This window comes from Aulonocara sp. 'chitande type north' Nkhata Bay, linkage group LG8, assembly GCF_057382095.1.
Source record: "Aulonocara sp. 'chitande type north' Nkhata Bay isolate Kocher_YH1m ecotype deep benthic linkage group LG8, A_spYH_male_GT1.1, whole genome shotgun sequence".
In the NCBI taxonomy this organism is placed as follows: Eukaryota; Metazoa; Chordata; class Actinopteri; order Cichliformes; family Cichlidae; genus Aulonocara; species Aulonocara sp. 'chitande type north' Nkhata Bay.
In genome coordinates, this window is record NC_141351.1 from 10320621 (window position 1) to 10344756 (window position 24136).

Consider the following 24136-nt stretch of genomic DNA (forward strand, 5'->3'; position numbering starts at 1 on the left):
AGAGTGGATCTCCTTCTTGTGTCTTAGCACTGTCTCAGAAAGTTGTGATATTTATAGCTTCCTTGTGGTTGATCTCAATAAGGAACTGCGAACAGAAACTTACCCTCATACTGTTAACTGCGCACAAAGTCACAACAGTCTTTATGGTGTCATATTTTGAGTAGCGCTCAATAAAAGTGCTGATATTTCAAAGAAAATTGTTGTCCACTGTGGAAACATGATGGGGAAGTTAGGATTCATAAATGATAATAGTTTTCCTCATCTGTTAATATGGAGTCATTTCAATTTTTGAGCTTCCGTGTTATACTGAGGATAAAGATAGCTCTTTTTAAACAAGTGCATGCATTGACTATTCATAGTTAAATAACAGTATTTTATTATGTAGGGAGCTTTCAGCACAATCATTTGCATGTTATTAAGACTTGTGAAAGTCTTAAAAACAAATGCACTTCTGTTTAGCATGGTGCTTGAGTTTCATGACGCTTTTGCAAACCACATTCTGCAGCTTTCCTTTAATATAAGTGGTGGCAGAGCTCTTATACCACAATTAGAGCAGCCTCTTCTGTTACAATAGTTTGAATGGCAATAAATGTGTCACCTGCATATGCTATCGTGACAAGCCTCACTGAATCTACTTCTCAAATCTTTCAGCCCTATAGCCGCATACAATAGATGCAACTTTTTACCTCTCTGTGTGAACACTTATATGCTGGCCTTTGTTTCACTGCAGGAGGATAAAGTTTTCATGATGATGGTGAAGACTACCATCAAACACATCAGTGAAAAGCTCTAATCTCCCTCAGTGTAGGGATCAAAGCTGCACTGGAACAGCTTCACAGAAAGTACTAGAACTTTGCTCATCTTCCTTGTTCAAATCACATCCTAAAAGAGAATCGGGAAATATTTTCAAACCACATCCCTTGTTCCAGTAACTGGAAGAGATAGTTGCCATGGTAAAGTAATAAATAGCATATATTATGGCTCCTAAAACCACAAACGCATTTATCAGAACTCTAGCCTTAACTGTGTGTGTGTGTGTGTGGGGGGGGGGGGGGGGGGGGAGCAATGCATGTTTAATGTTGTGAAATATGTTTACTATCTTTAATTGTTTTAGCCGGTGATTATATTGGTAATTGATTTACAGAAAACAAATATACTCACTTGTACAGTTTAGACGTCAGTTCAGTTTAAAGCACTCTCAAGCCATTGTTCTCAGAACACAAAAAACAATGTGTGTACAACACTTTTCTCAGTGCCACCACGCTGTGACTAACTGAAGTTGTCCAACACAAAATTGCTAGCTGCTGGAATGTGTGACTGATCTGTTGCTGCAGTCTTGGATGTCCGTGAGAGAACCACCTCTAATGCAACTATTCTTGGTGGAAATCTAACTAGAGAGAGATACCCAGATTAGTACTCCAACCTGTACTTTAACCATTGTTGAATCAGCACCCAGGCCCAAGCTGAAACAGAGAGACACAAGACAAGGGGAACTGGGACAAAGAAAACACTTAGCATATTAGCTTAACTACATGTTTGGTGTGTTTGGATGCCAGGGAATCAATTGCAGTGTACTGTGCAGGGGTATATTAAGAAAACAAATAATCTGGTGAAAACAAAAGTAAAGCTGTAATAAAAGGAAAGCCAGAAAAATATGCCAGGTGCATGGAATAACACAACTGTATATAAATAATCCAAAAAGAGACGTGTCCCGTTTCAATACAGTGGTTTGCAGCAATGAAAGAATGGGGAAACATAAAAATAGAAGTTGTAAAGTTGTAAAGTGTACAGAGAAGGGAAAATTTTTTTTAAAATAAAGACAGGAAGTGTAGAACAGACGTATAGAAAAAACCTCAAGCCATGAAGTATTTGTATAAAAAAAATTATAATAACTTCTGCTTTCTCTCTCTCGCTCCCTCTCTCTCTTCCATTGTGCTCAGGTTAAAGCCTCTGCAGGAATCATTCCGACCACAGGGGCGGCGCTGCACTTCAGTGTATCTCTGCCATACAACGACAACGAAGAAGCAGAACCGGACGCTACTTGTGGCGTAAACAATAAACAATTTTGTGCTGGGAAGATAGTGACATTGCGGTCACGTTGGTGTCACAATAAAAGGTAGGTAACAAAATGGTAGGGTGACATTGACCCGGAATAGATTTATAAAACTTTATTCATAGTCTGGCGTATCTTACGGTATATTAACAAGCACTAAATTGCTGCAAACGTAGCTAAAGTTAGCTAAACTGCACCCTGATAGCATCAGCAGGTATTTCTTGTTTAAGTGGGTACAAAAAGTGGTGTTTAACCGAGCAACAGTCTTAATAACATGTACTAACGTAACAACCACCTGAACCCAATCGTTTGATGACACACGGCGGCAGTGGGGCAGGTGTTTCTCTGAGCTCTTAAATATCAGTTGCAATGTGTTGCTGGCTGATAAATACGTGCTTCGCTAAAACGAGCGCATTTCACACGGAACGTCTTTGCTAGTTTGAACCCGAGGAAGAGGCGGTAGGCGATATTTAACTTTCTTTTGGGCTTACTTCTAACACGAAGGAGAAATCACTCATTGTTGGCACTTGTCTCTATTGTTCTTTCTGTCTTTTAAGCACAACACTAGCTGCATTCGTTGCTTTCTTTTTCTGTGTTGTAGACATGCAGTCTGCGGTGAAACAAAACTTTCATGCAGAAACTGAAGGAGATGTCAACAAACTGATCAACCTGAAGTTAAATGCATCCTACGCCTACCTTGCCCTGGTATGATTCTTGTCATTGTAACACTAATACCTAGCAGTATAGTGCCTGTATGTCTCATAATCTGTACTATATATTTCTAGATATCATTGTTTTCTTTTCTTTTGTTTCTCTTTTTTAGGGTATGTATTTCGACAGGGATGATGTTGCTTTGCCAAACTTCTCCAGTTTTTTCCTGGAGCGTTCAGCCAAAGAGAGGGAACAGGCTGAGAAGCTGCTGGAATACCAGAACATGAGAGGCGGACGAATTTTGCTTCAGAACATCTCTGTACGTCCCAAATGTTATGGGTGTCCTTTTAAAGATGTTGTTGAGATGGGTGTATTTGTTGGTACACACTACTTTTTTTTTTTTTTTTTTTTCTTCTTCTTCCTCCAATAAAGTGTCAACATTTTGTTCTAGAAACCAAGTAAAGAAGACTGGAAGGGCGGTCTGGATGCAATGACCTTTTCCCTGGAATATCAGAAAACCTTAAATACACGTATCCTTGATGTGCACCGCAGAGCTGGCAGCCATACTGATCCCCATGTATGTCTGGGATTTTTGTTTAGTTTTTTAAATATCTAAATATAATTCTTGTGCTATTAACACAAGAAGTATATTTGGTCTAGAATATTTGCAAGTGTCATAGTATGAATTATTTTACCACTTACTCATCTAACTTCTCTTGTAGCTGTGTGACTTCCTCGAGCAGCACTTCCTCGTCGACAGCCATGACACCATCAAGAAGCTGGGCGACTACATTGGCAGTCTCACCCGCATCACTGCATCTGAAACGACCGGTGCTATGGGAGAATACCTCTTTGACAAGCACACTCTGTAAAAGGTCCTGGGAGAACAGTGAAAAAGGTCCACATTTCAAAATATACAGAGATAGGCAAAGGCAATAATCCACACTGTACGTCCTTTCCCATTAAAACTTTACAAAGTTGTTACAGTCAACCACAGGTATTATCCAATTGCACTAGACCAAGTTAAATCGAAATGCCTCAGTTTTTCTTATAAAGAAAAGAAATTCAAATGTGTTGGGGAAATTGTTCTCATAAATGTGGTGCTAAACACTACCGTTTTTCTAAGCTGTTACAATGAGTAACTTGTTCATGTGGATTCCGTTTTTTATCATGTGTGAAACATTCCATTGTCATGTTTCAACCCACAGAACATTTTTATAAATGAACAATTTTTGAAGAAGGAAAAACAAATGGACATTTCAAACATTCAATAAAGTCTCATTATGCTGAAAAATCTCTTGTTTGTCTTTAAAAGTCAGGTTTGTGTGTGTAACTGTTATTTTCAGTTGCTCTGACAGGTAGTTATCTGACTCGTCACAATGTCTGAGCACATTATCTAGGTCACGTCTGCACGAGATAACAGTGGGCACATGCTTACTCCCAGTTGGGTGGTGCTAACGCTGGGCTGCTGGAGAGTTTGGTTAACGATTTCCAAGCTGCTTCTTGGTTAATTATCTGACAGCAAAGATAAGTCATGTGACTTACGTCAGAGTGGATCCCACACAGGCATGGGTCTTAGGCTACGTCCACACGTCAACAGGTATTTTTGAAAACTGAGTTTTTTCTATGCTTTTGAGCCTTTAGTCCACACAAACTGCATTTTCGATCACTGAATACTGATATTTTTAAATACTCCTGCCATGGTAAAGATTTTCGAAAAACTCTGTTTTTGCGTTTAGGTGTGGACGAGGAAAACAGACTTAGTCACGTAATGCCAAAGGTGTGTACCTTGATGTCATGCTGTGCGCCACATTATTGTTTACATGAGATGAATTTCTACAGTGGCGGATATGGACAAAATGCTGTTGCTCTTACTATCTGCAGTTTTTACATGGTTACATATGCATACTCAATTACTGTCACTCCATTTAAAAAGACAGAGGCATTAGAGTGAACTTCTCCATTTAACAGACGCTCTCAAAACACAAATCCCAACGTTGTCTTCGGGTTTGAATATTTTTTTAATTAAATTTATGCATGCTGTATGCATTTTGTTCATTCCTAAGTTGTGAGTCTACACAACAGCTAAAATACAGTCTTTGGTTATTAACATTTGAAATGATGAAGGCACTTGAAAAGTAACACAAAATTAGTTGCCTTTCCAGAAAAACAAAAAGAAGTACTCAAGATTTGCATAAAACCCTGTTTACTCTTTTCCTCCCAGGCTTCTAGACTTCTGATTGGCCATTTCTACACTGTTAGGATTTGGCATGTTCTTCACAGTGTTTGACTGCGTCTTTTGGTGTTTACATGTGGACTGAGGTATTTTTTTCAAAACCACATGTGGATAGAATTTCTTTTAAACTAAAATGGAAAATTTTTCTTTTCAAAAATACCCGTGTACGTGTGGACGTAGCCTTGCTCTGTTCAAGTGTCATTTTGGTTCTAGTGGTTTGAGGTAGAACACTTGACAGATTAAGAAACCACAAGGGTTTGCACAGATTTTCCCAGGTTTTCACCAAGTGTGAAAACATTCGTAACTTGTGTTTGTGTGGTTTAATGTATTGCAGCATAAAATGTATTTTTTATTAATAAAATATCCTGAAATGCAGAGTTCTTTTAAGTGCCCGCCCTAACTCTATGTAAGGCAATTATGTCATGCTCATCTGTGCCCCCCCCCCCCCCCCCAACAAAACAAAGGCATATATAAATATCCCTGCAGATTACTGTTTACAGTTTAATAAATATGCGTATGTGTTTTGTACAGTAAAATGGCAGGCTAAAAGGATGGGAAACTACATATCCACACATACATGCACAATATCCACTCGCAGTACAAGTTGGACGATCGACTGCGAGGGCAGCTATGCTGAGGAGATTAGTAAAGGGCTGGATGTACTACAATCTCTTGAGTCTAATGGATAAACACTGCCATCAGTGTAATAAACAGTTTTCCCCTGGCGCAAGGAAAAGCTTTGAATACTTCAACATGTTAAATTTACCAACCCTGCAACTACAACACAATAAAAGGTGAATGATGGTCTAAATTTTTCTTTAGTCAGACGTAAAGCAACAGATGTGTTGTCTGCCTTCTAATATCAGTAGGAGGGGGGGAAGTGGGGGGATTAAATGACAACATTTCTCTAGTGATTTGCCAGTGCTTTAGCTTTGGTGGAAAGGGTTGCAGGGAGCCTGCCAGTTCTAGTCAACAGCATACCCAAGGATTGATAGGTGTGCAGGGTCTTCAACAAGCCAGAGGAAAAGCTACAAGAAAGACACCGAACTAGAAGTTGCCTCCTTTTGGTGTTGACAAAATTAAAGGGAGATATCAACAGGTAAGATAAATATTCAGTAAAATTTCAAACACTGTTGTTATGATTAAGTGGAAAAATCCTAAAAAAAAAGGGTCTAAACTGAGGAGAAAAACATGCTGTATTTCTGTGTGTGTATTTTCTTCCTGTTGGCTTTGAAGAAACCAATTTAAAGGACCACTAATATTGCAGATTGTTCATTTTACATACTTTAGTTTCCTATTAGATATCACATCGTGTTTTCAATTTTAATAAATGTCCTTCAGTGATCATTTAATTTCATTAAGCTATATTCAATTTCAATGTTCAATTATTAAACACAGTAAATGGGTGCAGTAAAAATTACTTTTACTGCCATTTTTGTTTGCTTTTAAAATGGAAATACAGCTCATAATAACTACTTATTAAAAAATCTGTTTTTTCCAAAAGTTGCCTGTGTTCCACTTAACCTCATTTAAATATTGTTCTAAACAGTCAATATGACAGAAACAGTGGCTTTATGCAAGGCAAACCAAAGGATGATACCAACCCCTATTTTTTAAAGCTTTGAGAATCTGTGGTTTTGGATTAATATTGTAGAGGCATAGTTTAATCCAGTCCACAGCAGAGTCAGTGATGAGAGAGAAATGGGGATGGGCTGAACGTGGGAGTGAAAGCGTGGGCCACGAGATGGAGGAGAGCATGAGAGTAACAGAGGGATTAGGGTCAGCCATGTTGAGCATCTGGCTTAGAGTTGTCCTATGCTCTTCAACCTTCCTGCAACACATTAACACAGGGATTACACAGCATGCATGTAAAGTTGTGTTATCATTCAATGTGGCAGCCAACTTAAAAACAGCGTGAATAACTGTAGTAATTCTAATGTTTTGGCAGCTGACATGAGGCTGGTCGGTGCTGGGGTTCGAGTCCGGAGGGCCGCTGAGCCGTCTGAACCAGAATCGGAGGAAACAACAGAGCCTGCTCATCATGAGCACTCTCATTCAGAACACCATGAGCACTCACATACAGAACATCAACCTGGGCACGACTACAACCACATGAAGGAAAAGTTCATGAATGAGCTGAGTCATCTGTCAAGTAAGCTACTGCCACAATCTGCAAAATGATACAGAAATCCATAAACCAGTGATGACGTAAACTAAATGTGGCTATTGGGGAGGAAACTATCCCTGTGCAGAATTTACATTATGTCAAATTTATATTTATCAAAGGGATTTATAATTTATTTATCGAAAGGAGCCAGCTGAGGAGGTTCGGGCATCTGATAAGGATGCCTCCTGGAGTGAGGTCTGGGCTTCTCTACTTAGGCTGCTGCCCCTGTGACTCGGCTCCAGATAAGCAGAAGAAGATGGATAATATTTATCAATGTATTTACCAGTTATGTTTAGGAGTTATGTTTATAGTCTTCCACAAAAGTTCAAGCTACTGTAGATGTAAGAAGAAATTTCCAACACTAAATTGCTCTTTTTAACATAAGTGATGTGGCATAAAGAATGATTTCAAAGAACGTCAACAGTTTAAGTGTTTATGCCTACAATGACAGAACACGAAAACGTGCTTCTGAGTCATTTTGCCAAGAAATGAAGAACTACTGCTTATGATAATAAGAGTAAAGCGTTTAATGAGCTTCTGCGGTTGGTGGAGCAACTAGTGGTGGCTGCGGGTTTACAGACTGTTATTATCTCAATGCTGACATGTGTGTTATTGACATAACACAACATTAGCAAAACATAGATAACAAAGTGCTTAAAATATAATTTTGAGAAAGTTTTAGTTATTGTGGTAAAAAGAAGAAATCATGATTTATTTTGACATTATGCATTACACCTTTGGTTCTGTCTCCAAGCTCATGAACAGCTGTTAATGTCTGAAGGGGAACTGCTATGTTTTGCTTTTACTTTCTGAAATATATTTATTGTTACAGTGGCAGATACTCATAAACAACCATGAGCAAAGTCTGAAAAAATGAGGTAATCACATACAAATAACTGTGAGTTATTTGACCTATTTCAGATCAAACATAAACTAAGCCTCTGCGCAAAGGCCCAGTATTAGAATATTTTGAAATTTAAATGAGGCGTCCACTATTCTAAGAATGCATTCCAGTGCAGAAATCTTATGCCATCTCTAATTCATTCATATGTTGCTTGGAAAATGGGAAATGGATTCACTGATTATTGAAACACGTGGAAACATAGATAAACGTTTTTGCCTCATAAATGGTATGAGGCAAAAATCAGGCTTTGTACAATTATAAAGAGCTTGAAAGGTAATATTTAATATGAACACCTTAATTCTGCAACACAGTCTGAACTCTCTTAAGCAGCTTTCTTGTAATTTCCTAAGTAGTCTTCAGAAATAGTTCTCTAGGCTTCTTGAAGGACATTTAAAGCTCTTCTTTGGAAGTTTGCTTCCTTTTGTTCTGTTCTCTGTCAAGATTATCCCACACTGCTTCAATAAAGTTGAGGTCTGGGCTCTGGGGAGGCCAGTTCGTGTGTGTGTGTGTGTGTGTGTGTGTGTGTGTGTGTGTGTGTGTGTGTGTGTGTGTGTGTGTGTGTGTTAAATCCAGGTATACTTTTACTGCTAGTATGTTTGGGATTATTGTTATGCTGAAAAACAAAGTCTTTCCAGATGGTACTGCATGGGTGATCAAAATCTCCAAGCACATTTTTGCATTCATAATTCCATCAGTTTTGACAAGATCTCCAACACCACTGGTTGAAATGGAGGCCCAAACCATGACAGAACCTCCACCGTGTTTTACAGAGGCCTGTGGACACTCACTTTTGTACATCTCTCCTGACTTCCTTTGTGTATACCAGGGGTCGGGAACTCCAGGCCTCAAGGACTGGTGTCCTGCAGGTTTTAGACCCTCGGTCAACACACCTGACTCAAATGATTAGTTCATTATCAGACTTCTGGAGAACTTTAAGACATGTTGAGGAGGTAATTTAGCCATTTAAATCAGCTGTGCTCGATCAAGGACACATCTAAAACCTGCAAAAATACTATTTTATGCCCATCAAACTGTGTTATCTTTGGCATTCATATATTCAACTAAAGAATTCCTTCTTTGCTAAATTATGTGTGTGGACAAAACACTAGTTCATCTATTGTGTTAGTTTTAGTTTTTTTTTCTTCTTGAATGCAAAAAGGCATTTGTTTGAAAAAGCCCAAATACAAGAACTGGACTGAAAATGAGTGAAAAAGAACCCAATGTTCACAGTCCTTCAGAAAGTCTGGAGAACTAATGCTCAAGACCTTGCTGCTCAAAATCGAAAATATCACAAATGAGGGGTGGCTCAAAACTTTTGCACACTACTGTAAAAACCAATTAGGTGGATAATAGGTCCCCTTGAACAATATTGTTATAACTGATTAACCTGATGCAACTGAACACTGGGAAAAAGTGACTTTCCCTAGTTTTTTTTTGTAATTTTAAGATATAAAAAAGTTCAATCCTCTTCTTAAGGTACGAGATCAGCAAGCTTTTAAAAAACCTTCCATAGAGAGAATTGAAAAGTGAGGATATCAATCTGAAGTTCTGACTCATATTTGTTTAATGAGGTTTTGGTTGTTGTTTCAGCATTGTGTTAGTTCTGTGTATGTTAACAGCAAAGGCGGATCAGAGATTTCCAGCACTTTCATGATAACCATACTTCTATAACATCCACTGATGGGCCAACCCATATCTCTATTTTGGCAGTTCCCATGTGGGCAGTGGGAGCCATTGTTGTGGTGGTTCTGGTCTTGGTGGCATGCTTCATCTTCTGCATTTTTAAGAAATGCTTTGGTAAAAAGAAAAAGCCAAAGAAAGCGAGGGAGGGGAAGGCAGGTCGCCGCAGAAAGGCAAAGGAAGGTGAAGGAGAGACTGGAGAGAAGGTACGCCTATCACTGTATTATATTATCTTATCTTACCAGCTCAAGAACTACAAGAAAATCGTGTGTGTGTGTGTGTGTGTGTGTGTGTGTCTGTTTTAATCTTATAGGAGGGGGAGGTGAAGAAAGAAGGGGAGGAAGAGGAGAAAGAACAGGAAAAGTTGGGTAAACTGGAGTTTTCCTTGGACTACAACTTCACAGATGCTCAGGTAAGTCCTCCATGGAAATGTCAAAATTCCTACCCTTTTTCTTTTTGACCACTTAAACCACTGCAGACCAGTTCTGTCCAGATATATTAAAGTTCTGTATTTTTAAGTATTTCTATTTCATCTACCGGAACCAAATTCCTTGTATGTGTCTGCACATATACTTGGCCAATAAACACGATTCTGATTGTGATTCTGATTCATTTACAGTTTAGTTTAGATTTTTATTCCAGATAACTAAAACATTTTTCTCAACTAGTTTTAGTCTTTACTTATAGATAACTCTAATAACATTGATTCTGACACTTGATCTCTTTCCTCTAAAGCTCATCGTGGGTATCCTTCAGGCTCAGGACCTTGCCGCTATGGACATGGGGGGGACTTCAGACCCCTATGTCAAAGTTTTTTTGCTGCCAGATAAAAAGAAGAAGTACGAGACCAAGGTTCAGCGCAAAAACCTGTGCCCTGTTTTCAACGAAACTTTCATCTTCAAGGTACTACTTGTCCTTGTCGACTTGATGCTGTCAGGGTTTTGTCTTTGTCACAGCTCGAGTTGGTGCTTCGGGCTGTTGCTTTTCACGCTTCGCTGGGCACAAGTCTCCACTTCCTCTTCAGACTTTTCTTCCCCTTAATCAACCTCAACTTGTCCCTTCCCCCCAAAATACCAATGCAGTATGTTTTGAAATGTCTGTTATCATTTTCCCCCTCTTTTTAGATTCCATACGCAGAGCTGGGTGGAAAGACTTTGGTCTTGCAGGTTTTTGACTTTGATCGATTCTCCAAGCATGACATGATCGGTGAAATAAAGATTCCCATGAACAGTGTTGATTTGGGTCAGCCAATGCAACAATGGAGGGACTTGGAGAGTGGTGAGAAGGAGGAGGTACTGTATCTTTGTTTAAACATGTTTCAGCTCTTCAACCCTTCAATGCTAAACATCTGGATAATAACCCTTTTTCAATATTCTCTTCACAAAATTTTATCCCTGCAGGAAAAACTGGGTGATATCTGCATCTCATTGCGCTATGTACCCACTGCCGGGAAACTGACAGTGAACATCATGGAGGCAAAGAACCTTAAGAAAATGGATGTTGGAGGTTTATCAGGTAATCAGGCCTCATGATTTTATCAGTCAAATAAATGAAAAAATAAATCCCCAAGTATCATAAGGAATTGAAATAGACATGCATGATGCAACTCACCTTCACTTCCTCTTTCAAAAGACCCATATGTGAAGATTGTTCTGCAACAAAATGGGAAACGGATTAAAAAGAAGAAGACAACAGTAAAGAAAAACACACTCAATCCTTATTTTAATGAGAGTTTCAGCTTTGAAGTCCCCTTTGAGCAAATACAGGTACCTTTTATTACCGGTAATCAGTTTTGAAACACCAAGCACTGTGTGGACAAGCTTGTCATTTGTATTTCTTTTGCCTTTCAGAAAGTGCAGGTTGTCATCACAGTATTCGACTACGATAAACTTGGAAGCAACGACCCTATTGGAAAGACCTTTATGGGTTATGGAGCTACAGGAGTCGGACTGCGCCACTGGTCAGACATGCTTGCTAATCCCAGACGTCCAGTAGCCCAGTGGCACACTCTTCTGCCTGAAGAAGAAGTAGATGCGGCACTCAAAGCAAAACCTCGTTAGAGTCACACCTGAGTAGTGACTGCTGCCAATATGCTACTTGTTGTTAAACCCGAAGTTTTCTTAATTTCTATTTTCTCCTTTCCATTTTATTTCCTTTGAGACACATATTGCGTGTGTGTGTGTCTGTAGGTGTGTATATATGCACCTGTCAAGCAATGTTTGATATTTGGCTGTTATTAAAACCTTGTCTCCCCATATTTACCTCATACCATAAACCAAAGTGATTGTCTTTATAAGCCTAGAAACCACATATCTGTAAATGTGCATCTCTTGTGTAGGCCCATGCAAGGTTATGTTAAAAATTGATGAAAGAGAGTTTATTCACATAATTACTCAATGATGTGAACTTTGTTGTTTTTTAATGTATTTTGGGCCTTTTTGCTCACTTTCTAGTGTTGTGGTGCAATAAACAAATAAACCTACAATGGAATGTTTCACATTAATGCTCAGTTTCTTTTAATAAATTGAATAAACTTTAACAATGAAGGCACTCATAGAAGAGCGTACTGTGTAATTCACTCTTTTCACCAGTAGATGGTGTCTACGTAGCCAAAAGTGTTGCCTAGCAACAGAACCCAAACTTACTTTCAGCTTCACACTTTTTACAGCTGTCGTCAAAGAGTCGGTCGGGTGAGGTTTAACAAATAGTTTTTGATATTATCTAAGGTTTTTTAATTACAGAATTAAAGTCAGAGACACACTTATGCGTTTGAGCAATAGCTGTATTTTCAGGGCACCATTTAAAAGTTCTGTAGCAGTTGGCTAGCATTAGTTGAACTAAGCTATTTTATATTTTTACGGCTTTGTGTTAAGATATGGTCCCTTGCCTACCGCCGTTTGTTTTGTCTTGACGTAAACCAACGGGGTGCACGCCTTCGTTTGCCTTTCTTTGCAGTATGAGTGCTGGACGGGCATCTGAGGGTGCGGGTTGCATCACTTGGTGGGGCTTCAGTCCTGCACGCGACCTGCTCCATATCGGTAAGAGTCTTGGCTGCACGAGGATCCTGTGAGTGGGCCCGCGCACGTGCGTCAGAGCAGATAAAGGATTGTATGAGTTGCTTTGATGTTTTTCAAGAGTATTCATTTATTATGCTGCGTTGAGTGCATTTAAAAATAGACAGCCACGTTTTAGTTTCACACACATAAATACACAATACACGTGTGATATCTCAAAATTAGATACAGTCAGTCGGGTTTTTTTTTTTTTTTTTTTTAGGTTTTTTGAATAGAAAAAATAATGGTGTACTCATAAATATAGATTTATTAGTGTGCAATTCTAAATTTATTTTAAATTCCAACAAATAAAGAATTAAAGCATTAAAAATACATAGTGTAAGATGTCATGTTGCCTCTTGAATACAGTGATCCCGATGGACTGTTCTGCCTGATCTTATGTATGTGGCCAGAGAATTGCCACATATGTCTTATATCAGAGACAGAAAAGAAGTTAATTCTCAGGAGTTCATGTGCTGAGGAGGCAAGTTTTAATTAATGTTTGCACCTTCATACTCAAGATATGAAGAATTATTTTATTATCTGAGAAGGGATCCACTTCAACAATTAAGTGAAAGCACAAAAAGAGACAACACAATCAGCATCTGAATAAAAGTTCATCCTCTTCCTCCTCTCAAGCCCCATCTCCTGAACTGAAGTCAGGAAGACATGCATAAACATGCTTATTTATTCCTGATATTGCCGCAGTTACTGATCGTCAGCAGATTAAACATGCGACCCTCCTGTCTCTGGACAGCTGATGATGAACCAGCTAAACAAAAACACCAGCTGGTTATAAACTAGCCAAATGTACTTCTGAGGCTAATGGTAGGCCTCAGAAGTACATTTCCTCCCAATAAAGTGTTTGATTACATTCTCACATTGCATGAGAGTCCAACAATTCTGGATCCGCTTAAAAGAAAGTTTCACTAATGCCAGCTAACAGCAGCTAACAGAGGCAAAAATAGCACTGATGATCAATCATTTGTCACATTATAAGATAAGATAAGATAAGATAACCTTTATTAGTCCCACACGTGGGAAATTTGTTTTGTTTTATAATTGGTCACACTGATATAAATAGTGTTTATCACAGTTGGATCTTGGAGTTGATGGCAATATTTGAGTGAAGATGAGGCTGAAATGATTTAAAGACTGTAAAACAACTAAATGCATTTTTCAGTGAGTTTTTTGGTGCAGCTGTAGACAGTTTGTCTTCTGAACATTTTGCGGAAATTTGTTCAAAGATTGAAATTTGACATTTGAAAGGTATGGTGTCTGATCCTTCCACTCAAAATCACACAAATCAACCTCGGTAAGTCGACCCAGAACTGGATACACGCAATGGATCAGCAAACTGTGTCATCCGTCAGTCGTGTTTTATCATCTGATACTGTATCCTACACTGTGTCTCTGTCAACTCTGTCAGTATCACAGGTCCATCAGTAAACATCTGACCTGTTTCTCCAGATTTCTATATTCAGTTTCTATCACCTACAGTTTGTCCCTGTCAGGTTAAATGTACTGAGGTTCCTTATCCAGCAACAGAAGCATAATATGTGTTTTCTCTCTCTCTCTCTCTTTCTCTTACTAGGCCCTGAGAGATGTGAAGGGGAAATGAATGTTTTACTGGTGGGCAGTGGAGATCCACGACATATTTTAAAGACGATTGCCGGTTTGCAAGACAAACAAAGTGTCCATGTGAGCCTAAGTCTTTTAAAACTGCAAATGGCTAACAATACTTTGAGCTTCAAATAACTTCTTTTTGCCACACTGCAGATATGGGTCATAGAAAACAACATGGAGGTTGTTGCCAGACAGCTGCTGCTCCTCTACCTGGCACTGATTCCCCAGGACAGCATGGGGATTAATGGTACATGGGAGTTGGATAAATTATTCATTTTATTAAAGCAAGATATGTTGTTGTCCATAAACCAGTGGGGTTTTTTAATCCTTATTTTAAATCTTTAGAGAAGACCGAAGTTTTCCTAGAGGTGTTTGGAAACGCAGAAATCCGCAGTCAGGCAGAGGAAGTACTGCAACGTGTAGCATCACAACTTTCTCTGTCTGTTACTGAAACAATGGCAACGCATGCCTGTCTGAACACAACTCTCCTTAAGGTACAAACATCTGCTGAGGGAGCTTATTTTTACCTAAACAGCCAGACATTGCAGCTTGCTCAGTATAACCTGTAGTGCACTGCACATAATCATTAAAATTTGTAAGTGTAAGTGCTTTACACATTCAGAAAAAGCTTCAAAATTTTATTCACTGAGTATGGACACTTTTTACAGTTTAAGGAGCGAGACGAACTGGACATGATATTTAAGTCATGGATCCAAACTCGGTCTTCATCACCAGAGCGTCCTGCTCCTATCATGTCCAAAGCTTGGGATTATCGAGTCAGGCAACACCTCGGGACACGCTATGACTCCAAGAAGGGCTGCTTTGACTGGGATCTTACAATGAAGCTTCATGAGAAAGGGGTATCTGAGTACTTTCTGCACATTCCTCTGGTGTGGCCAGAGATTTTGCAAATAAAAAGTTGGTTAAAGAAATTCAAATATATGTTTGTGTCCTGGTTGTCTGCAGTGTGGCGTCATCAACAGACAGCAATACATGCGATGGAGGGAACAGGGACTGGCATTCGAAATGAGGGAAGGCGTCTATCAAATAACTAATCCTAGTTTGCTGTCTTCAAGAGTCTTTAGTCAGGTAATTACATATCGTTTTTTTCTACATCGCTCTTCTACAGTGCCGTGAATTTTTCCCTTCAATGATTTTTTTTTGTCACGTGTTTCACATTTGGGATCATTAAAGAAATCTTAATATTCGACCAAGATACACTGTGTGGATAGAATATGCAGTTTTTAAATTATGATTTCATTTATTAGGAGGAAAAAAAACTATCCAAACATGCCTGGCCCTGCTTGAAAAAGTCATTGTCCTCGTATTGTTTTAATTCAGCCACTGGAGGATTTTAAGTATGAACAGACTTGTTTAAAGCTTGTCAAAGTAACTCAGTCTGATTTTAGTCCAGACAAACCTTCCAAAAAGTTCAGCTTTTGACTCATCATCAAGATGTTTTTTGGCAAACATGAGAGAAGCCTGTTCTTTTTGGTCAGCAGTGGTTTTCATCTCGGGGCTCCTGTGGATGCCATTTCTGCTTAGTCTCTTTCTTATTGTTGAATCATGAACTCTGACCTTAACTGAGGCAAGTGAGCCCTGCAGTTCTTTAGATGCTGTTCAGGGTTTTTTGTGCCCTCTGGATGAGTCATCTATGTGCTCTTGGAGTAATTTTAGTAGGCTGGCAAGGTTCACCCTGTTTCATGTTTTCTTCATTTGTGGATAATAAGGACTCTAACTGTGGTTCACTGGAGTCCCAAAGCCTAATAAAATTCTTTGTAACCATTTGTAGATGATAGATAGAGAAGCCTGCTCTATCTATCACCTAAACAGAACAGACAGGTTCTGTTTAAATGATTTCATGATCCAGCAGGTCTGGCATTAATCAGGCCTGAGTGTGAAGGAGAAGAAATTGAACTCAGCCATAAAGAATGTGGTTATCACAGTTCATTCATGATTCAACAAAAGGGGCAATGCCTTTTTCACACAGGGCCAGATAGGTAAGCATAACGTTTTTTCCCCTAATAAATAAGACCATCATTGAAGACCTGCATTTTGTATTTACTCGGGTTATCTTTGTATTATATTTAAAATGAGTTTGCTGAACTGAAACATGTAAGTGTGACAAATGTGTGAAAAACCATATCAAGAAATCAGGAAGGGGCCAGCTACTTTTTCACTTCACTGTAAACAGTAAGTTGACGAAGGAAGCTAATTTTGGTCATGTGTCTGTACAGAAAGGAGACAAAGTATCCATCAGGGGATACTGGGGAGACATTGTTTCTAGTCCCTACCTGTCCTTTGGCATTGAAACTGATGACAAGAGTCTGCTGAAGACACAGAATGGGCAACCCATTAAGGTAAAACATACAAAGTTTTCTGTCTTTTTCTGTCTTCATTGCTGGAATCAGTGTGCGCACATCTCTAAACACATTACTGTCTGTCTGTTGTCATCCATCCTGTTCTCACATCCACAGACCGCCCAGGATATCTCTTTCGCAAATCTGCAAGGATTGTTCCAGTCCCTGTCCAGCAGACGGGGCTGCCCTACTACTTCTCAAACATACACCGATGCAGAGGACGACACATCCATACGGACTGTCAGTATTAAAGGTGAAATGCTAAAAGGCCTTCAGCTTTAGCTTTGATTAAAACCAGAGTGTAAAACCACTGTGACAAAAAGACCCTTAAAGTGATGTGAAAGGTTGGTTTCTATTTTTATATGTTCTTTCATTTTGTTCTTTTGGACAACTTTAAGAGAAGTTTAAAGGGGAATGAGGTGCTCCAGCTATTTACTGTATTACTTCCTGTCTTCATGCAATATGTTTTGATGTTTCATTTCCAGAAAATAGCAACTAAAACCAGCACTGCGTTTTCTCTAACCCCATTCAGACTTGATGTATCCAAATGGGATCTCTGTCACCTTCCTGCCTTTGGACTCATTTCACAAACTGCCTGAGAAACAGAAATATTCCCAATTCTTCAACACCATTTACTTCTCCGCCAGGTGGATTTTTCTTTAAATGAATACGAAATATATTAAGTCATCTTGAAAAAATATTCCTTTAGCATCCAGTCACCTGGACTGCACACTACTGATATAACTGCTGACCATGTTTCGTTCTCTGTGCTTTTGCTTCCTTCTCTGCCTCTGCTGTAAAGCTTTGTGCACCAGTTGGGCCCGATGATGAGACAGATTGCAGCACCAGACGCTGTGCTTGTCGTGGAGTTGGCCAAGTGAGGGTTTTTTTAGTAACACAGGGCTCGTTACCATGGCCACCAGGACTACAGTGACTGCCGTGTATCGGCATTTGCATATGGGATATTTTGAGTTTGCCACATATTCCTTATAATTCAATTGTGACACTGTTCTTGAAAGTTAATAGCGACAGCGATTGCCATATTTGGATTCACAGTGCATTCCTGTGTCATTATGTGTGTCTCAGGTACATTTTGGATCTGAATAAAGAGCAAGAAGCTGGCTTTGCAAAGAAAGTAGAGGACATCGCTTTAGAGGCTGGATTTGAACCTTGGCATGAGGGGACCAGTAATGACGTCCACGCCGTCTTCGTACAACACATAAAGTAGAGATGTTCGTATCGCAGCATAGCTGTTTACCAAGATGCGAGAGACACTTAGCATAATAAAGCCATACAACAGAGACATTTCACATCTTGTTTATCAGCAGTTTGCAAACCAACTAGGAGGAGCTGTCAGATGCTTCAGATAATAATTCATATTTGTTTGGTAGCAACTATGAATTAATAATATTTCACATCTTGTTTAAATGAAACCATTACAGCAGTTCAAATATATTTATATGTGTATTTTAATAGCCACAAATGTAAGTATAAGTTGATGTATTCAAATAAACCCTACAGGAAGCCATTATTTGAACACTGCAAAGGTGCTGGAAGTTTGTCCTGGAACTAGTGAACCATCCTCTTGTTTGTTTATGCTTCCTGTGTGTGTCTGTGTGTGTATGAGGTCACTTCCAACGTCCTCCAACTTTTCCCTTGCCATGTCCCTTTTTGCTGCATTAAGAAAAAAGAAGATTAAAAGGAGATCGTAAACAGTAGTTCACAGGAGATCAGCGAAATGTAAGAGAGTAAAGTAGTGCTAGTTCCTCTTTCTGCTCTGTCGCTTTATTTAAATATATTAAATAAAGTGTGTGTGTGTGTATCCTGTTCAGAAAGTAGCAAGATCTTAGATTATTGTGTTTCCTGTGCGTGTGTGGTTGTTGCCAGTGACCTGTGAAATCTTTGCATAGTCAAAGATGTGCAAAGAGTTGATCTACCTACAACCCTGCACTTAGCTCCCTTGTTTTGTGGGTAGATTGAGACAAGCCGTCTGACTCACAATTTCTGAGCGTGTTGGATCCTGTTCAGGAGGACATTGATCTGAAAAAGAAAAAGTACATAAGAATATAATGTCTCCGATTTCTAATATAAAAATCTTAAATATTCCCAAGTAAAGGGCTAACCTCATATTTCTGTCTCTTCATCTTCTCAGTCAGATCAAACTTTTCTGACTCCAGCTGGTGGATCCATTCCCACATCTCCTTGGCTCGCTCTCTAAAACACAAAAGGCATTACAGCTTGTGTCTAAGGCTTAAACAATTGTTTGCCTCAGGCTTATCCAGCTGATATATCTATAACATGTAGCTAAATAAAAATGTAATCCAGTGAAGGCTTTAACTGACCTCAGGCCATCCTCTTTCAGGCTCTCAATTGCCAGTGGCTTGCGTCTTTCTGCCAGTGTCTTCTTTTTGATTTCCCTTGCAGTTTGTCTTTTACCCCGTTTCTGCTCTGCCTGTAAGAAACGACCGCTCTTGCCCAGTCACATCAGCCTAGAAATGCACCTCACATATCTGCAGAATATAGCGGTACGCCTGCCCGCAAATGAATCACTTGAATCCCTCTGACCTTTGCTAGGAACCCTCCAAAGTGAGCGCCCATGTTGGAGAGAACTTTCTTCTTCTTGGCCTCATCATCTGCTCTCTTCTTTGCCTCTTCATCCTCTTTCCTCTGCCGCTCCTCCTGAGTTGCATCGTCACTTAAATTATTCTTTTCTTTGTTGGATTATTGATATTTTCATGGAATAAGCAACATATGTGTTAACATATTTCATTACCGCTATCCGTGTTTGTCTGTCCCGCTCTTTTTCAGCCCTTACACGCTGCTGCTCAGCTCTTTCTGCCCTCCGGCTTTCCTACATTGAAAAAAAAACAACAACTCTGCTGCTTTACTCTCTATTAGCCTGAATGGTGACTGCACCCTGACAAATCCCTTTTTCATACAAACAAGTGAGGGGAAAATAGACAAACATGCAAAACAAGAAAATAGTATGGGGAAGGGCATTACAATTCTTGCTTTGAGTCCAATCAATTCCTCTTCTTCTTTGTTCCTCTGCTCAAAGTGGACCTCAATCAGTGTCTGTAGTTCCAGAAGATCTTTTTCCATCCTTTTCCTATGGATATCCTAGCATGGGAGAAACTTACTGGGATTACTTATGTTTGGTTTTCGTGTAATGTATTTCTTTTCTTAAACAATGATATTAAGGCACTTACATCAAAGTCAACCCTCTCTCCCTCTGGGATTTTTGGTGCACCGAGTTGCGTAAGTGGCCTGTAAAACCACATGAAGGCGTACTGATTTGCTATGCTTTGTTTTTTACTAATCAAATCATTTTGAAAGCTCACAGCATAATATTCTTGTATTTTCTTACTTGTATTTGGGCCGTTCTTCTTCAGTATGGCAGCCAGAAAAGTAATGAAACAGTAAATCAGTTATTATCATCATTATTATTATTGTTATTGTTATTAGAATAATCAAAAATACATCTTGAAACAGAAAAGCTCAAGTTAAACCAAGTTTATATCAGACAGGAAGCTGTTTATCTTTATCTTATTCTAACCATCTCACACTCAACGTCGCAAAGACAAAGGAGTTGATAGTGGACTTCCGGAGGTGCAGAGAAGTACACACCCCCATCACCATCAGCGGCGCTGCTGTGGAGAGAGTGAGCAGCTTCCGGTTCCTTGGTGTACATCTGGCTGAGGATCTTACGTGGTCAGTACACACAAACAAAACAATGAAGAAGGCGCAGCAGCGCCTCTTCTTTCTCAGGAGACTGAAAAGATTTGGCATGAGCCCCCGCATCCTCAGGACCTTCTATCACTGTGCCATTGAGAGCATCCTCACTGGATGCATCACCACCTGGTATGGCGACAGCACCGCCTACAACTGCAAAGCTCTCCAGCGAGTAGTGCGGTGCTCTGAACGGATAATTGGAGGTGAGCTTCCCTCCCTCCAAGACATCTACAGGAAGCGCTGCCTGAGGAAAGCGGGGAGGATCATCAAGGACTCCAGTCACCCCAGCCATAAACTGTTCAGACTACTTCCATCAGGAAGGAGGTTCTGCAGCATCCGGTCCCGAACCAGCAGACTGAGAGACAGCTTTTTCCATCAGGCCATCAGACTGCTGAACACTTCATAGACACCTCAGCTTCACTACTGGAACTTTAACATTATGCACTCCATACTGTACAGTAATGCCACTGTTTTGCACATGTCTCAACTCTGTATATTTTTATATATTTTATTTTATTGTTTACTCTATTTAATTTGTAAAATATGTGTATACACACACACACACACACACACACACACGTAGAAAAATATTTAGTATACACATCCAGAAATGCATATACTATTATATATTGTACATATATTTATTAGTTTCAGATGTAGCCATTCTTGTATTTTGCTTGTTTACGTTATTGTATTTTGCACAACTCTGTTGCTTGTGAAGCTCGCACACAAGCATTTCACTCACATGTGCTGTACCAATGTACCTGCACATGTGATGTGACAATAAAAGTGATTTGATTTGATTTGATTTGTTGGAACCTCCCTGCAATTCATTTTCATTTACTGTTTGAATCAAGCTGTTTACCTTCTTTAAAGCTCATTTTCTTCATATTGGCAGCCACTAACAAGCAAAACAGCATGCAGGTGAGTCTCTTATGCTCACCTCCAGAGATTAAAATGTTAAAGATTCCCACATAGTACACAGCCAAGAGTGCAAATAAATGAAACAGAGGAGTCAAGGAGGCCATCTATGTCCAGCTTGAACAGCCGTCATTAAGTAGAGGTGGTGGCCTATGACACCATTTGTCAGCTACTTGGAACACAGTCTTGAGATCCTTTCCCATGCGATTCAACCCCAACTCACACCTCGACCCATGTGACCTTTATAACTCGTATGGTGAGGGTGGGAAAAAAAATTCACAAATGTTACAGATGTTTCTAACGACTCACATGATGAAAGAGCAGTTCAACTCAGCACTCTCTAAACCACCTCCAAGGTGACAGCCCCACCTTTGCCAGCTTTGCCTCTCCAAAGCATGAAATGGACATGCATGCAAAAGTTGCAGAACCAGAAAGGGGAGATAATATATTTAACCCTGTGAGACCCAACCCATCAAAAAATAGCCAGAAATTTCAGATTTTTTGGAACTGAGATGTTCTTATAACAAAATCCACAATTTTTTTTCTGTATCATGTTTATGATATATTTATTATATATTTTTTGTATCGCATTTGATAAATTGGGCGTGTTTGGCAACTTTTTGTTAACAACAATGTTAATTTTAGAGGAAAAAAAAGAGTTTTGTCCATAACATTGTGAAATTATGGCAAGTATTGATCATGTTGATGACATAGAGGTCTCAGAAATTCATGTAGCAAATATGATACAAATGGCATTATAGGGTTAAAACCAAGAAGTGGCTAGTGAGCAAGGAATGTATGAAGTATGCTAGGTCCTTAATCACCAGAAATAATTAAGCTAGGCGGCTAATGTGTATTTACATGTAAATCTGTTAGTAATGTCTGTTTAAATGCTTTCCGATCATTTTCATGTTTGCTTTAAATAAAATATCTCCCTCTGCTGGTGCTGCAGCTTACAGGCTACCTCAACATGCGTGTCCAAATGGACCAGCGCATCTATTACACGTTTTTCCGTGATACTGGGTTGTGCACTAAGGTAGTGATTATGGACTACCCACAGAAATACAGAATCAACACGTAAACATTAAGTCAATTACAGGATTTAAACCATATTCGCAATTGTGTGGGTCTATGGGGTGTCTCTACTACTGGATTGCTAAAACAGCTGGTAGTTGATCTGTTATCTCCAAGGTATGCTAAATATAATCAACCCACACTGAGCCTTCAGTCTCACCTCCCTCTCCCTGCTCCTCATCTTCTTCTGGAGAAAGAAAGAGTCACAGTCTGATTGAGTTGAGATATGAATTGCAGCTTATATATTTATTAAATGAAAGAATTGCTGCCCTTACCCTCGTGATGCCCTCTAAATCAAAAGGAATTGAAAGAATGCATTAGACGTGCCATAAAACACAAGTTAATGAATTAGAACTTTCTGGACTGGATCGACTCACCCGTGTTCATCTAAGTAAGACATGATGACACTGGAAAGACACATAGAAATCAGTGCTATTATGTATAGTTATAATGCACCACACGTCTTTTTCCAAACCTTTGAAATTAAAAAAGCAACATCCAGTGTAAGATTTTACTTTAGGGGATAAGATTAAGTGAAAGGCCATTTGGAGCTAATGATCTAGGAATAGAAGAGGCCAGAGGGACACTGGATTGGAGCAGCATCCAATTATCCAGGATCAGAGTGAGGTAACAGCTGTCCAGTCCATCTTGTTTAATTTGATTTACAAGAGAGAATGTGGGATAGAAGGAGATTAAGCTGGTCGGCTAGCTGCTATTAACACCAGCCAAGTCCTCTATTATCATTTGATCTACGTGCAGTCTCAGTAAATTAAAAGGATCTTTAAATACGTGCGTAGCCTCACAGATATTTTAACCATTACTTCATAGGTTTATGCACATGTGTCACTGTGAGATGTTGCATGAGTACAAAACCATGTTTGACTGATCAAATAGACAAAAACCAACAAAGGCAAATTTGGGATATTGAAGTCTCATTCCTATGCAAATGTATGATACTACCTGTTTACAGGCACTGATAAAAGTGTCTACAATACCTCGCAGGTCAATTTTAGCAAGGATTTTAAGATATGACTGTGTCAGTCTAAATAAACAGGTATGGACAAAAGGACTGAAGGATTTCAGGAGGATTTTATTGCATTAATTGACCAGCAGAGTTACCGAGAATAACTGGAGCATGTTTATTCTGAGAAATGTTACACCTTTATCATCACCCACTAACACACTGGTGGGTCCAGTATTTAAATACATTACAGAATTGTTTTGATCAAGAATAAACCACTGAGTTTTTTCACTTCATGAAAATCCCAAACACCAAATACTGCACACTGGGTGTTTATATTTCACTCAAAATAACCGGAAAAGACACTGAATATAACAAATAAGTCATTTCCAAATCCAAACTCACTAATCTGAGCAAAGTTTTTAGTGTCTTATCATCAAAGTCGTTCCATTTATTGCAAATGCTTGATTTTTCATAGCTGTTAATTTAGCAATACTAAGTTGAGCATGTGCTCAGTGGAAACTGTAGCTCGAGCTGATTATCTTATTTGGATGTGGATGGTGCTATAATTTAAATGTCAGTTTAGATATCATAGGAAAAGGTCAAAGTACATACCTGAACAGCAGACAACAACACTGATGTTGAAACGAAGAGCAGTAACAAGTGCAGGGGAAACACAGCTTTATATGGGGTCCTCTGGGCGACAAGGAGGAGTGTG

At 39.2% G+C, this 24136-nt stretch overlaps 4 protein-coding genes across 6 annotated transcripts; 3 read left to right on the top strand and 1 right to left on the bottom strand.

Moving 5' to 3' along the window:
* Positions 1-1962: 1962 nt before the first annotated feature.
* On the top strand, positions 1963-3998 carry LOC147323202 (ferritin, middle subunit). 2 transcript variants are annotated; one of them, XM_086303485.1, is made up of 5 exons: positions 1963-2116; positions 2655-2758; positions 2877-3023; positions 3156-3281; positions 3427-3998. In XM_086303485.1, exons 2-5 carry the CDS (start codon positions 2657-2659, stop codon positions 3574-3576), a joined length of 525 nt encoding a protein of 174 aa, XP_086159611.1. In that variant the 5' UTR covers positions 1963-2116; positions 2655-2656; the 3' UTR covers positions 3577-3998. The 2 variants fall into 2 exon arrangements, with proteins under 2 accessions (XP_086159611.1, XP_086159612.1); XM_086303486.1 differs by lacking the exon at positions 1963-2116 and adding an exon at positions 2281-2512.
* A 1845-nt stretch (positions 3999-5843) lies between these two features.
* On the top strand, positions 5844-12188 carry syt5b (synaptotagmin Vb). Its single transcript, XM_086303466.1, has 9 exons — positions 5844-6039; positions 6889-7092; positions 9722-9897; positions 10005-10103; positions 10427-10594; positions 10816-10983; positions 11092-11206; positions 11324-11457; positions 11542-12188. The coding sequence occupies exons 2-9, from the start codon at positions 6894-6896 to the stop codon at positions 11749-11751; spliced, it is 1269 nt and encodes a 422-aa protein (XP_086159592.1). The 5' UTR covers positions 5844-6039; positions 6889-6893; the 3' UTR covers positions 11752-12188.
* A 113-nt stretch (positions 12189-12301) lies between these two features.
* dnaaf3l (dynein axonemal assembly factor 3 like) lies at positions 12302-18451 on the top strand. Its single transcript, XM_086303465.1, has 12 exons — positions 12302-12381; positions 12647-12729; positions 14339-14445; positions 14524-14617; positions 14716-14864; positions 15039-15230; positions 15337-15459; positions 16608-16730; positions 16848-16983; positions 17263-17377; positions 17533-17607; positions 17817-18451. Exons 2-12 carry the CDS (start codon positions 12648-12650, stop codon positions 17956-17958), a joined length of 1338 nt encoding a protein of 445 aa, XP_086159591.1. The 5' UTR covers positions 12302-12381; position 12647; the 3' UTR covers positions 17959-18451.
* Positions 18050-24136, bottom strand: LOC147323205 (troponin T, slow skeletal muscle-like). Of its 2 annotated transcripts, none has more exons than XM_086303484.1 (13): positions 24034-24136; positions 22835-22864; positions 22733-22746; positions 22618-22644; positions 20098-20113; positions 19940-19997; positions 19734-19850; positions 19504-19581; positions 19296-19409; positions 19073-19182; positions 18854-18944; positions 18730-18770; positions 18050-18404 (listed from the first exon to the last, which is right to left on the bottom strand). In XM_086303484.1, exons 2-13 carry the CDS (start codon positions 22855-22857, stop codon positions 18359-18361), a joined length of 735 nt encoding a protein of 244 aa, XP_086159610.1. In that variant the 5' UTR covers positions 22858-22864; positions 24034-24136; the 3' UTR covers positions 18050-18358. The 2 variants fall into 2 exon arrangements, with proteins under 2 accessions (XP_086159610.1, XP_086159609.1); XM_086303483.1 differs by having other exon boundaries at positions 20098-20116.